General features: G+C 42.0%; 1 protein-coding gene across 3 annotated transcripts in view; it reads right to left on the bottom strand.

Moving 5' to 3' along the window:
• SCN10A (sodium voltage-gated channel alpha subunit 10) overlaps positions 1–5,163 on the bottom strand; it is an 88,346-nt gene extending 83,183 nt beyond the window's left edge. For all 3 annotated transcript variants that reach the window (XM_040246208.1, XM_040246209.1, XM_040246210.1), the window contains exons 1-2: positions 4,894–5,163; positions 3,061–3,188 (exon numbers count right to left, since the gene is read on the bottom strand). In XM_040246208.1, coding sequence (XP_040102142.1) covers positions 3,061–3,188; positions 4,894–5,163 — 398 coding nt within the window. The remainder of the gene's footprint in view (positions 1–3,060; positions 3,189–4,893) is intronic.
• Between the last annotated feature and the right edge of the window lie 8,707 nt (positions 5,164–13,870).

The following is a 13,870-nucleotide window of genomic DNA, read 5'->3' as shown; positions in this document are numbered from 1 at the left end:
TGCTCTACTCTCTTACTGTGCCTAATTTATAAATCAAACTTTATCATAGGTAGGTATGTATAGGAAAAAACACAGAGGGTTCAGTACTGTCCGTGACTTCAGGCATCCACTGGGGGTCTTGGAATGTATATCCTATGGATTAGGGGAAGGGGAGACATCTGTACTCCGAGGACGCTAGAGATAAGGGGAGGGCCACATGCTTTCATGGGAATTAGGGTAGTCAGATTGTGTTTCTAACTTAGCTGAGGTCAGTCATACTGAGGAAGTGGACATCTGGTTAGGAATGGTGGAGGCAGGCACAGGTGGGTAAAATATTTGCTTAAGGAGAAGATTCCAAACAGGATTAGGCCATCAAGGAGAACTCCGGTAAGCAAGAGGGAAGAATATTAAAGGCAAAGAAAATATCTTTGTCCCTTTAAAGAATATTAAAGGGGCAAATAAATTGCAAGAAAGGGACAAAGATACTGAAAAGGAAGGTGAGTGGAAGAGGGTAAATATATGGGGCAGAAATATTGGTGGCAAAGTCCAAAGATAAATATCTCCCATTGGACATTTTTCTGGGGACTAGTTACTTCCTAAAGACAAAAAAACACCTGAGGAGAAGCTTGATTTACAGAGAGGGTGAGAATCAGTCTTCTTCCATAATTTCAATTTGAGCAGAAATATCTATAACTATTTTAGTTTTCTGTAAATGCCTTTAATGTACTCTGTTTTACAGTTACTCAGGAACCCATCTATTTCGAAAAAGGAAATTCTACTAATTAAACCACATTTTCCTGTTGACTTGCAATTAAATTAAGAAATGTGTTCATGTGGGGGGAGAATGTTAACCCAAGGATTAAATTAAAATTATATCTCCAACTCCACAAACCTTTAAAAGAATGATGATATATTCTGATAATATTACTTGTGAAAATGCTCAAGGCAAATTTGATTAGAATTATAATTCTGGTGAAATAGTAATAATAGGACTTTGAGAATTCCATACCTGGAAGAATATTTTGGGGGCTGGAGCTACCAAGTTCATGAGATTTAAATATATCAGTGCAGTCTTTAGTGAGAAAGAGACGCTTAACAGCTTTTCTGTCCAGCTGTGACTCTACCCAGCAATTCATCAAATCTCAAGATAAAAAGAATATTTACTAGTGCACTTGGTTCCTTAATGGGATTTTACTTCTAAATAGCTGTTTCTTACTTAAATAGATGTAAATCAACCAGAATGGATGACAAAGAGTTTGCATATTTGCTGCTTTTCTTTATTTGTAATTTTTATGTAATTTATATTTTTAAAAACACCTATATAGAGATGACATACTTAGAGAAAAAATTAGTCTGATTCATTTCCATTAACTTCCTACTTCCTTATTGCTGACACTACTCTAAGCAGGATGCAGTCTGGATTTTTTAACTTGCTATGTGGCCTTGCACAATTAATTTAACGCCTCAGTATCAGTTTCATCAGATATAAGACGGAGATGCTAATCCCTTCTTCAAGGGTTCTTGTACCTACGACAGTGTTCATGCTTAGCAAGTATTTAGCAGTGGGAGGCTGTTATTTTCAGTAAATACTCTTTCACAGCATTGTGTGCTGTGCTGTGCTAAGAAGTCGCTTCAGTCCTGTCCAACTCTGCAACCCCCGTGGACTGTAGCCCACCAGGCTCCTCTATTCATGGGATTCTCCAGGCAAGAACACTGCAGTGGGTTGCCATGCCCTCCTCTAGGGGATTTTCCCAACCCAGAGATTGAACCCGTGTCTCTTGTGTCTACTGCACTGGCAGGCAAGTTCTTTACCAGTATCACCACCTGTGAAGCCCTTCCATCGTATTAGGAAAGTTAAGGATGAATTGGGCTTCCCTAATGGCTCAGTAGTAAAGAGTCACCTGCCAGGGCAGGAGATGTAGCTTCGGTCCTCAGGTCAGGAAGATCCCCTGGAGGAGGGCATGGCAACCCAGTACAATATCCTTGCCTGGGAAATCCCATGGACAGAGGAGCCTGGCAGGCTACAGTCCATGGGGTCACAAAGAGTTGGACAGGGCTTAGCAACTAAACAACAGCAAGACTGAATTAAGAAATTTATTGCCACAGGTTGGCCATAAAGGCGAAACACGTAAAGGCTAAATGTAATGTAGTGTGCTACCAGCTCACTGAATGCCACCCAGCAATCTAACAAGCTGCCCCAGAGTATGATATGAGAGCTCTTTTACTGTCCTCCCCCAACTCAGAGGAGGCTGGCTACCATCTGCTAGGCCAGTCAAGGCAAGGATGTTCTTGCAAATCAACCTCTTAGAAGACGCAGCTGAATTCCTTATTAGGAACTTCCAATTTGGACAGTCACCAGGGAAGATCCTTGGAAACCAAGCCAAAATCTCGTTTGTCCTAGTTTGACTTGCCTTGAAAAAAAAAAAAGAATAGAAAACAAAACCTGGAGACAGCTTCTGAAGATACCTAAAGCAATTAATTTATTACAGACCTTTGACCAGTGTGTTTCTAATCACTACTACATTCCCCAATGGCATGAACCTCAGACTATTGACATTTTTAACCTGCTGGTAGTTTGGGTGGTAACTGATGCTCTAGACAGTGCCTCATGACCAGTGGGATCCCAGTGAGACAATCTTCACTCTGCCCTTTACAGTCTGTTCTCTTCACCCACTAAGAAGGGCTGCTTTTTGCCAAATAAGCAGTCACTGTCCAGAATGGTTAGACCACAGAGAACCAACCTACCACTGTCTCATCTGCCCAAACCATAAAGCCTTCCTGGTTATTATGTTGTGGGAAGAGCAGGCCACATATGGTGCCCTTTACAAGTTGTACATCCACAGGTGGGCCCAGACTGGTCTACATGATCCCCAACCCACCTGTGGGTTACATGAATACCTCCTCTGTCTTGGGACTGCTTTCAGGTGTTGAACACATTAAAACCACAAACTATTTTTTTCAATTTAATGATCCCATTGTTTGAGGATTCAATTGGAGGAAGGCCCCATTGTTAACCCCTGAAGAAGGTACAGGACACAGTTGGCAGCATCTGAATCTAACATGTGGAAGAAGCAACCGTGCAAAGGATATGAGTGGACGGACACTTTGATGGCTGTTCTTCTGATCAGGTTGAAAGGACTGAATAACCACAGGGCCCGAGTGGCGCTAAACCGGGAAATGGTCCTCCCTTTGTTCAGCACCATAAATGTCTAAAACAAAACACAACAGAAGGCAGACCTCCAGTGAGAAACACACATCCTCACCCAACGTAAGTGAGATTATCTCAGGCTCATGCGTGAGAAGGGCTCTGAAACCCATGAGTCAATGAGAGGCAAATGGAGGGGCAGACAGTTAGAGAGGATCAAGAACTAAAAGCCATATCCTCACTCCCAGAAAGACCCCAGGCTCCCGTGGCTGACTGTACATCAGATGGGCCCCGGAGGCTGCCTAGTGAATAGGAAACTGACCCAGGGCTGGTGAGATATATCATACAAGGGGGAGGATTCTGGCAGCAGGGAGGTGGAGTTCTGGTTGCATTTAATTCCTCTTCTGATTAGTCGAACATCCCTGGAATGGTCCTTCTGTTCTCTACCTCCTAGGGCTCCCCTTTCAAACCTTCTACTGGTTCACTCCTCTGAACATCTAGGAAGGATGTAGGTTCTTGGCAACTGAGAGGAGAGAGAAAGGCATTCCAGTGCCTTCTTATTTTTCTCTACAAACCATATTTAAGATGGCTGGTTCCTGCCCTTCCCAGCTCCAAAACGCACACTCCTTTTTCAGCAGTGTAGAATGTCTGAGATAGTTCTAGTTTAAACTGGATGTTCTCAAACTTTAATTTTAAGGCCCTTTTATATTCTCAAAAATTATTGAGAACCTTAAAAATATTTTGTTAATGTTTATACTTTTTTCTTATACCATGTGTGTGAATGTGTGTGTGTGTGTGTGTGTGTGTGTGTGGGTGTGGGTGTGGGTGGGTGTGGGTGGGTGTGGGTGGGTGTGGGTACAGGCTTCCCAGGTGGTACTAGTGGTAAAAAACCTGCCTGGCAATGCAGGAGACACAAGAGACATGCATTTGGTCCCTGGGTCGGGAAGATCCCCTGGAGGAGGGCATGGCAACCCACTCCAGTATTCTTGTCTGGAGAATCTCATGGACAGAGGACTCTGGTAGGCTATGGTCCATAGGGTCACAAAGAGTTGGATATGACTGAAGCGACTTAGCAAGCATGCATATGTCTGTATATGTGCATGCATATATGTGTATATATATATATTTATATACAATATCAGAAATAAAAAGGGCCTTTTTTAATTGTGTAAACACAAGAGTATACAAACATACATTCCTGCAGCTGTTAGACTGATGTGATCCTCTATTAATAGCCTCTATATTCACTATTGTATATTCACAAGAGAATGTGAGTGGAAAAGACAAATGACCTCTAAGGATCTTTAAGGCAAAGTTTTGAACTCCTGAACCCACCAGAAGGGTTTTGGGAACCCCAGGGGTTTTGAGACCCTACTTTGAGGACCACTGGTTTAAATCATCCTGATTTTGGTTCCCCTTCCTGATTCTACCCACTGCCCCCACTCCAGCCTGAAGATCTCTGCTCCCTACTTGCATAGACAGCCAACACCTCTAGAGATCTGAGGCTAGAACTCAACCAAGGGAATGGCCAACTTTATCTGAAAACTCCACAATAGCTGTCTTTAGAGGATCTGAATTTAATTAACCTCCACCATGAACACCATAGGGATTCAAAGGAAACATTGAGGAGGTGCGTTAGAGAGATTTTTCGCTAACTGAGTCCAGCTGACAGCCACATCACCCAGGGTGCAGGAGGACTCCTGGACTGGGTGGGACGGAGGCCTCCTCTCCCAGAGCCGAGAATGGCCGTTCCCGCCAGGAGCCCTTACCCGGTGTGTGCTGTAGAAGGGGTCCAGATCCTCCAGCGGTTCCCCGATCAGCTCAGCCGGGAGCGTACCGTAGAACTTGGGCAACTGGTTGCAGGCTTTCAAGTCTAGCTGGGGCCGAGGCTTCTCCTTCTGGTCCTTCTGCCTCCTGAACTTCTCTTTGACTTTCTTTGACTCTTGCTTAGCAGCAATTCTTTTTTCAATCTCCACCAGGGACTCCGGGGTGAATCGACGGAAGTTGGTAGTTTCCAGGGACCCAAAGGGGAATTCCATCTTCTCATTCTTCTTTAGGAAGAATGTATTCTTATGAGAGTGAACACAACCACAGAGAGGTAACAGGCTGCCTACTAGCTCACCCCCTCCAACCCTGCTTGCTAGAACAGCTTCCCCCACCCTCCCCCCACCTCTCTAGTTCTTTCCTTAATTCACACTGAGCTCCCCAGGACTCCACTGCTCTGCCGTGTTCTTGAGGGAGGCTGTTCAGTCCACTCTCAGCCAGTACCTCAGAGTAGTCTCTGTGCTGTTCATGAGCTTCTAGCCACTGTTTGTTTATCGTTTTTGTATCCCACCACCACCAGATCCAGCCACATTGCCGTCTCTCCCCATTTCTATGACCGCTGAGTATAGGCACTTTGCTGCACTCATCAAAGACTTTGGTTTATGATTTACTTTATCTTGAGTCTTATCCTACTTCCTGGTCACCACCTTTTATCTGCTGACAATTTTGATGCTTCTCCCCTTCTCTGAACTCCATCTGGACCTCCACACTGCTTTCTCTTTTTGTCCATGACTGAACAGTTCTCTCCATATCCAGATAAGAATTCCATGAACAACCACTCCCCTGTCCCTATGCTAAATATCCAGCCTAGGTCAACCTAGATGAGTCTAACTCAGGTTTCCATGAATCAGGACTGTTGAGGAGTGATGAGAAACATCAGCGCCACTTAGGAGTCATATGGTTTCCCTAGGCAACAGTTTCTCCTAGTCTGATATTTCAAATACTGTTCATCTTCCCCGACTGCTTCCTCCTACTTCCCCTTCCAGTAAGACAATAACCACATTCCCTCCCTCATTCAGAACACGCAACTCCTTTAATTTCATGCCCCCAAACCTCTGACATCCCTACCATCTGAACCCTTCTACCTTCCCTCCTGTCACAGTCAGGAGAACATCACCTCTCATTCTGGCTGAGACCAGTCTTCCTTCTGCTTTGGACCTTATTCCCTTACTACCTCATCTCTCTCTCCTGACTTGTCTGCTGGTTCCTTCCTATCAGCATTTAGAGATGCTCAAGTCTCTTTCAACTTTAAATTTTTTTACCTTGTACACAGCCCATCCAGTCCTTCCCTCTTCTCTCCTACCATTCCCTGCTGAGTTCTGCTCACTATCTCCAGCCATTCTTCAGTTTTAGCAGCTTTATGTCCACTACCTCACTAACATGCCTCCTTGTAAGGACAGCAGAGACCTGCTTCTAGATAAATTCAGGCAGAACTTCTCGGTTCTTGTCTTGATGAGGTTATTGACCATTTTGCCTACGTCCTCCTTCTGGAAACACAGTCTCTCCTCAGCTGCTGTGACACACTCAGGCTCCCTTTCCACACTTTCTCCCATGTGTGACTGTGTCTCTAGAGGGTCTACATTATGCTTTTAAAATTTTTGCATAGTGATAATAATAATGCAAATAGCATTGATAGAGATTCACTGTATTTCAGGTTCTGAACTAAGCAATTTGCATGCATTAACGTATTGACCATCACTTACCCTGTGGGGTATTATCTCTAACATGTAAATGAGAAACCAGAGTGGCAACGTTCACTTTTCCAAGACCACATTGCTAATAAGTGGCAGGACAGGCACTCAGTCCCAGGTCTGTGTGACACCACCTCCTTAGAGCATCTCAGCCACTTATGGCTTCAGTTCTCGTCTATAGGCAGATGACTCCTGACTCTTTATCTCCAGCTCTTATTACGTCCATGGGGATCAGACTCTAATTTGGTATTTCTACTTGAATGTATACTGGGCACCTCAAACTCAACATGACCCAAACTGAAATTATCATCTCTTCACCCCTTTCTAGTATCTGCCTCTCCTCAAAGCTCTCTGCCTCTGTGAATGGTACCCAAGAGCCTATTTCTGTGCCTGTCCACAACTTAGCTATCACCATAATGTCCTTTCTATTTCATTCCCACATCCAAACAGACATCCAGTGCTATAAATTCCACCTGCCTAGTATTTTCTCTTCATTCTCTTTAGCCTCTCTGTCATACCTGTGGTTAAATCACTGTCATCCAATTACTGACCTTCTACGTATCCCTTTTTCTTCTTCTTTAGTCCTTTTTCATCTATTTTCCAACTGTATCCAAATGATCTTTCTAAAATGAAAATCTGGCTATATTATATTCTTATTTAAACTCCTTCTAAAGCTCCCTACAACACTCAAGGTAACCCTCACTGTGTATTTACCTCTCCATCACTGTGGTTGCCAAGCATACCATTTTTATTATTTTCCCCTTAAATCTAATACATTCTTTCCCATTTTATGACCTTTCCATGTTCTGTTTCTTTTGCCTAAAATTACTCCTCCACCTTGATTTGCCTGATTAATCTCCCCTCCTTCTTTAACTCTTGGGATAAATCCTCTATTTCTGATCCTATATGAAATCTGTGCTGGTTTTTCCATTTCATGTTGCCTAACTTGCTGCATTTTCTCTATAAACCTCTGATTCATAATTGCTATTTGCTTTTCTATTTCTCTCACCAAATCGTAAGCTCAGTGAGGGAATACATTCATCTTGTTCAGTATTGATTCTCCAGCATGTAGCATAGTGTCTGGCATTTAGTAAACACTCAGTAGATATTTATTAAATTAATAGTGGTTTTGAGTTTTAGGAAAACAGGGAAGAGAAAGCACCAGGACTGGGACAGTAAGACCAGGATGGGTAGACTTTTACCATATCCCATGTTACTGGTGGCGGTGGGGTAGGGGGGGCAGTGCAAGTGTTTTTCTGTTCATTAACAACTTAAGGCAGGCATTCCCAAAGTCCATCCTGATTTGGATTAAATTTGTTCTCCAAGGTTGAAGGAAAACAGTGAGGACTGAAAACTGGAGGGTGTGAGGGCAAGGAGGTGTTGAACATTACAGAGATGCTACAGCCAGAAAGGGGGAAGAACAAGGGTCTGTCAATGTCACAGAAAAGCAGGAAGAGACGTTTTAAGAACTGTTGAACCTCAGTTTGGGGATGGGAATGGTTTTAGTCATGGGGACTCAGGGGGAGCATGAGTAAGTACAGTGGAGTATAAAAGATGGGACTAGATTGCCTGATTTGCCGAGAGTAGTTGGGTATGGGTGTAACTACAGGCATGATTAAACTAACGGTGAGGTTACCCAAAGAGTAGGACCATGATAATAAGCTGCTTCCGGTTCTGCTGCCATGACTTGGCTGCCTGGTAGAACAACAAAAATATTATCAGGATGTCACTAGAATAGAAAAGATGGTTGGACATTTCATGGATAGATTGTGAATGTGGCTAAGCTGGTGCTCAGAAGTAGTAACTAAGCCATTGACACATCTGAGTGAAACTGTATTGTACATGGTGCTGAGAGTGTGGTGAGGCTCTTTGTTAGTGTCTTGAGCAGCCTAGCTAACTTTAGCACTGGAGATATTGCTGGCGTCTCCATACTAATAGGAACATGGAATTAAATGTCTCCTGTTTCAAGGGATGTGGCCAGACTAGTCAAGATTTAGAGTAGTCTCTAAAGTGTCAGCATTTTAGATAGCTGTGATACTGATAAGTGTCTATCTGAGATGCCCACTGGCCTGAAAAATTTAATTGTTAGGCATCTGATTGGAGCAACAAGGAAACAGGACATGCCAGTAAGGTATCCAGAGAAGAGACAGAATTTGAAGTAGCAATGCCACTGGGAAAGTGCAATAAGCTGTTTGTGGTAATGAAAGTGAGACCACATTATGAATGCTCTTGCTCAATAGTCAGAGATTGAGCCTCAGATATCTGGGACATCAGAAAAAATATCAGTATTGTCTTTGAACTTGAATAGTCCTAAGTTGCCCCTGGTGCTAAAGGAATAGGGCTATGGGAATCCTTGCTGAGTATAATTTATCTCTGAATGATTCAGAGATAATAGCTAGGTGATCTGTTGTCCAGGGATGGAGAACCACAAAAACTATTTACAGTGTGGAGAAAATGGTGTGTACCATCTTTGGTGCTGAAAGAGCGAAGTAATACCTAGCATGTCCTTGAGCTGTCCGCGGTGCTGAAAAAGAACTGTGGGGATGGGTGAGAGCCGAGTGAGAATGGTTTTCTATGAGGCTTGGGGAACAACTGCCCTGTTTGTAGTGCTCAATGAGTGAGTCAGCCTATAGTGCTGAGAATAATCAAATTTCGGTGGGAGATAAAATGGAAGAAAGGAGTAATTCAAGGAAGAAAGAAATCTGAAAGTTTGAGGGAAAGTGCCTACTAAGCATTTAATCAAAACATCTCTGCCCACTAGAACAGAGATCCAAATAAAGTCGAAGAGGAGGAAAATATTCTTTCCTTATGAGTCTTCGTTTTCCAACCTGAACCCATGGAAAATAAAATGAGGAGAGAAACATTTTTTTACAGTAAGGAAGAAACCAAGTTGCTCATCACATGATCTGGAGTATTATGGAACCAGAAACTCAGGGTCGTGGATTTGGTCAGTTCTAGAGATTCCAAGTTATAGTTACTAAAAAGAGAGAGAGAAGTATTGTGGTTTTGTTAAAACAACACTGGAATTGGAGAAAGAAGTTTGAATTCTGACACTAACTAGGTTTTTTTGAACTGTTCTTACCCTCATTTCTATGATTTGTGAACTGGAGATGCTAACATCTGCCCTGCTAATCTGATGCCATTGTTGGGAGAATCGAATAATATATGTGAAAGCATTTTGTAAGCTAAGTGCTATGCAAATGTACAATGTAACTTTAATATTTCCCATTACACATGTGGTTTAATAGCCAATAGCCACTTAGTCTATTTCAGTTCTGCACCACTAGTTCTCTGCATACAATTGAAAGAAACATTTGAGATCATTTACAATTAAACACAGTATTAAAAACTCATAATGTTTCCACTTTATTTCTCCATCCCCCACCTTTAGTGAATGGATACTTTTGAATATGGTTCAGCTGCCCAAAATAAAAGTGTTTATTTACTGAGATAATATATATTACAATATACTCAAGAATTTGAAGGGAATCCGTGCTGTGGATAAGAGTTTTTATTAAAAACATATAGAATCTATTTTTCTCCTCAACAGAATCCCTATCCTATTCAATGGGTCAGAGTATATCATTAACAGAGTATATCATTAACAGACCCTCAGAATTCTTGGGTGAGGGAGATTGGCAAGCACTGTGAGTTCTTATAGTTTTTAAAACATGCCCAGGCACATTTAAATAAGCTAGAGATTTTGTGAGTGCTGATGTCTTATGAATCTGGAAGTAAAGCTGGCTTTGACTCATTCTGAGGGTGATCTTGTGAGGAAACTAAGGTTTTGTCTAGTTAAGGACAAGTTAACTTTGCAGCAGAAAACATCAGAAATTGGCTTGATCAAGCACCTGGAAGAAGTATTTCTCCCTGACATGACTGATCTGTTCAGTTGCCTTCTGGATGCAACTGTTTGAGGAATAAGATGATGGTCCTTCATATTTATTTTGCTTCTTGACTCTCTAGGGAATGAGAAGCAACACATCTCTTGGCTAGAGTCAAATATGAACATTGCCCTGTGCCTTTAAGGTTCAAGGGTTCTCTTGAAATTGCCATAGCCTGGAAGTGCTCAACTGAGCTGCTGGTTTCAGGGTGAGCCTGGAAGATTTTGCTCTTTCTCATTTTGTCAAATACTCAAAAATTCTTCCTTTCTCAGTAACTGCTAACTGTTAAGGCTTAATGTGTATTTAGCCCTATAAGGTGTCGTGGATAATACAGTGGTACAGAGGAAAAAACACTGGGCCAAAAATTAGAAGACTGGAGCCCCAGTCACAGGTCTATAATAAACCTTGTTCATTCTTGGGGTATTTTCTCTTTCTGGATTTCAGTTTTCTCCTCTGTACAATGAGGTAATTGGTCTAAGCATACACTCAGACCTTCCCATCTAACAAAAGGTCATGTTTCTTGCTTTGGGTGCCTTTGAGTATTTTCAGGGAAAAAAGAATCCTAACAATTAGGAGATGACTGTAAAAAAAGGGGGGGCACTAAATTATATGGTTCTGGCCATGGAGTTTTAAATCATAAAGGCAAGCGCCTGAAGGTATTGAAGAAGAACAGGACAAACCTAGATGAGAGAAGTTGGTGAAGACTTACTGTTTTTAGAAATTTTATGACTGTATTATAATATGAATGTCACATATTCTAGCTGGGAGAGGTACAAGTGCACACCGGGCTAAGGGACCGTAAAGAATATGCAAACTCACACCCAAGCTGACAGCCCCCACTGGAGTATTTTCTCCCTTTGTCTGGCCTTGGTTGAACACCTCCCCAAAACAGTGGCACCTATATGAGGCCCCTTCCCATGAGGCAGTTCTATGGCTGTCAATCTTCTTCTTAAACATTAATTATTTTAGAATCAAATATGTTTCTCATGAACAATAATCCCCTTTTTTCTTTGCCAAGTTTCTAAAGAAAATATATGCAAATGTTGACAGGTAGAAATGGATTTTGGACAAGTTTCTAAGGCAAGAGAACTGTGAATATTATGTAAATGCCAACCAATATAATGCAGCCCATTGGTTTATTCCAGGGAAGCGAAAGGTGTTCAGAAAATCCGGTGCTGCTGCGTGGCTCTTGACATTGAATGAATCCATCTTTTGTCCACAAATCACATTCTGATTTGGTCCTCAAATTCTGCTTTCAAAAGGCAAATTCTGACATAAATGGCATGTCTCCTTTTAGGCCACTGCTTAAATGTCACTTCCTCGGGGAGGCCTTCTGTGATGTTGCCTTTCTAAATTTGATAACTTCAAGGTGATCTCCCAAAGAATCCTATTCTTTTCTGACATTTATCATAGCTTATAATTTTATTTATTAATGTGTTTGTTTAATATCTGTCTGCCCTAGTCGACTGTAACTCCTGTGAGGACAGACACAAATTTATTCCATCCATGGTTCTGTGCCCCTCAGTGCCTGGCACAGTATACAGCATGAAATATTGTCACTGGATAAAAACGAGATCTCAGTGAAATTGTCACTTTTAAAACCTATATCACATATGCTTAGTTATTTCAGATATTTCAAAATGCACTATGTATTTTCCATTGGTTAAGAAACCAATAAGTAGAGAGGCAATGTGTAATGGTTAAGATCTTAAATTCTGGAGCCAGACTATCTAGGTTTAAATCCCTAGTCTACAAATTACTAGCTGTGGGACATTGGAAAAGTTACTCGACTACTCTGTCCTAAGTTTTCTCATCTATAAAGCTAGCTTAATAAAAGCACCATGAGGTTATCATAAGAATTAAATAAGTGCTTAGAACAACACTTATCTATAGTTGCTTAGAGCAATGACTAAAACATTGGAAGCATATATTAATTTTGCTGTTAATATCAGTATTCCCCAAGGGAACATAATTATTAAGTAGTTGACCCAGAAGTGCTACACAATCCATCTGGTTTCATATCAAACTGTACAATCTCCCCGAAGGACAACTATCTCTAGTCGACAGGTGAAGACTCTGAGACTCAGGTGGATAACAGGTCTTGCCCAAGTCCTCCAGCTAGAAAGGAGCAGTGTTGGGAGAACAACCCAGATATCCACCAATCATGCTGTCAGTCTCCCCAGGAGACTCTCTCCTGCCCTCATACTGATGCTCAACAGAGCTAGGATTGGAATAGATGGGAACAGAAGATGTGCAGTGCCTGGATGAGCACTGAACTAGCAGGCCAACCAGGACATTCCAAGCTGACCCTATCATTAACCCATTTCGACAGATAAGGCACTAAAGCCTTGAGTCTGACATAGCCAAGATCAGAGCTTATTGGAGACCTAAGTCATTATTCTTATCTGTTCTGCCCAGAAGGTGAAGAATAGAAGTATTAACACTGTTTCTTTCTGGTTTTTTTGTCCATACTGCATGACATGTAGGATCTTAGTTCCCTGATTGGAGATCAAACCCACGACCCTTGCATTAGAAGCATGGAGTTTTAACCACTGGACCTTCAGGGAAGTCCCAACACGGATTCTTTTGCGGGGTATTATTTTTGTTGATCTCTTTAAAATAGAGGTTTAACAAGCATACGAAGGAAATAAGAGGCACTGATCTTAACTTTACAGTTTGATGCTTTTTTTTTTTTTTTAACATATGCAAACACCTGTGTAAAGAGTATCAAGACCAATATGGAGAACATTTCTGGGACCCAGAAGACTCCCCGTGTAACCACTACTCTGACTTCTGTCACCACTTTGCTTATGTCTTTGCTGCTCCCCGCTTCTCCCCAAGCTCAGTAACTGCCCCCTTCTCCATCTATCTAAAGCCCACCCACTATTCAAGGCCTTCCTCTTCATGTAGCATCTGTAACTTGTCCTGCCTCTCAGTTCTAGGAGCCTTTCAATTAATAATAATACCATGACTCACTCTGTGTCTAAGGCAAGGTCAGATTTACACCTGCTGATGCATGCATGCTCGGCTTGAGTGCCTTGGCCCTTCCCTATAGAACGTGAACAAAGTATCTCTTCTCAAAGCCAATCAGTGCTCTTCGTGCCAGTAACCAGCTATGCAAACTTGACTAATGGGTGGGCTTTCAGAAGAAGTCACTAAAACTGAAATTGCAGGTCCCACTGGAGACCTGGAATTTTATCTATAAAATGAGCGCGCTGGACTAAATGATTCTAGGAATAGTAGCTAATAGGCTAGGCTAAGTCCTTTACACATTCTGCTGTTTAAACGTCACCATCATCTTGTGAAATAGGTATTATTATGGCCATTTCACAGTTGAGGAAACAAAA

Source organism: Oryx dammah, unplaced genomic scaffold (assembly GCF_014754425.2).
Source record: "Oryx dammah isolate SB20612 unplaced genomic scaffold, SCBI_Odam_1.1 HiC_scaffold_9, whole genome shotgun sequence".
Classification (NCBI taxonomy): domain Eukaryota; kingdom Metazoa; phylum Chordata; class Mammalia; order Artiodactyla; family Bovidae; genus Oryx; species Oryx dammah.
The sequence above is the reverse complement of the archived record's forward strand: the minus strand, read 5'-3'. Positions and strand labels throughout refer to the sequence as shown.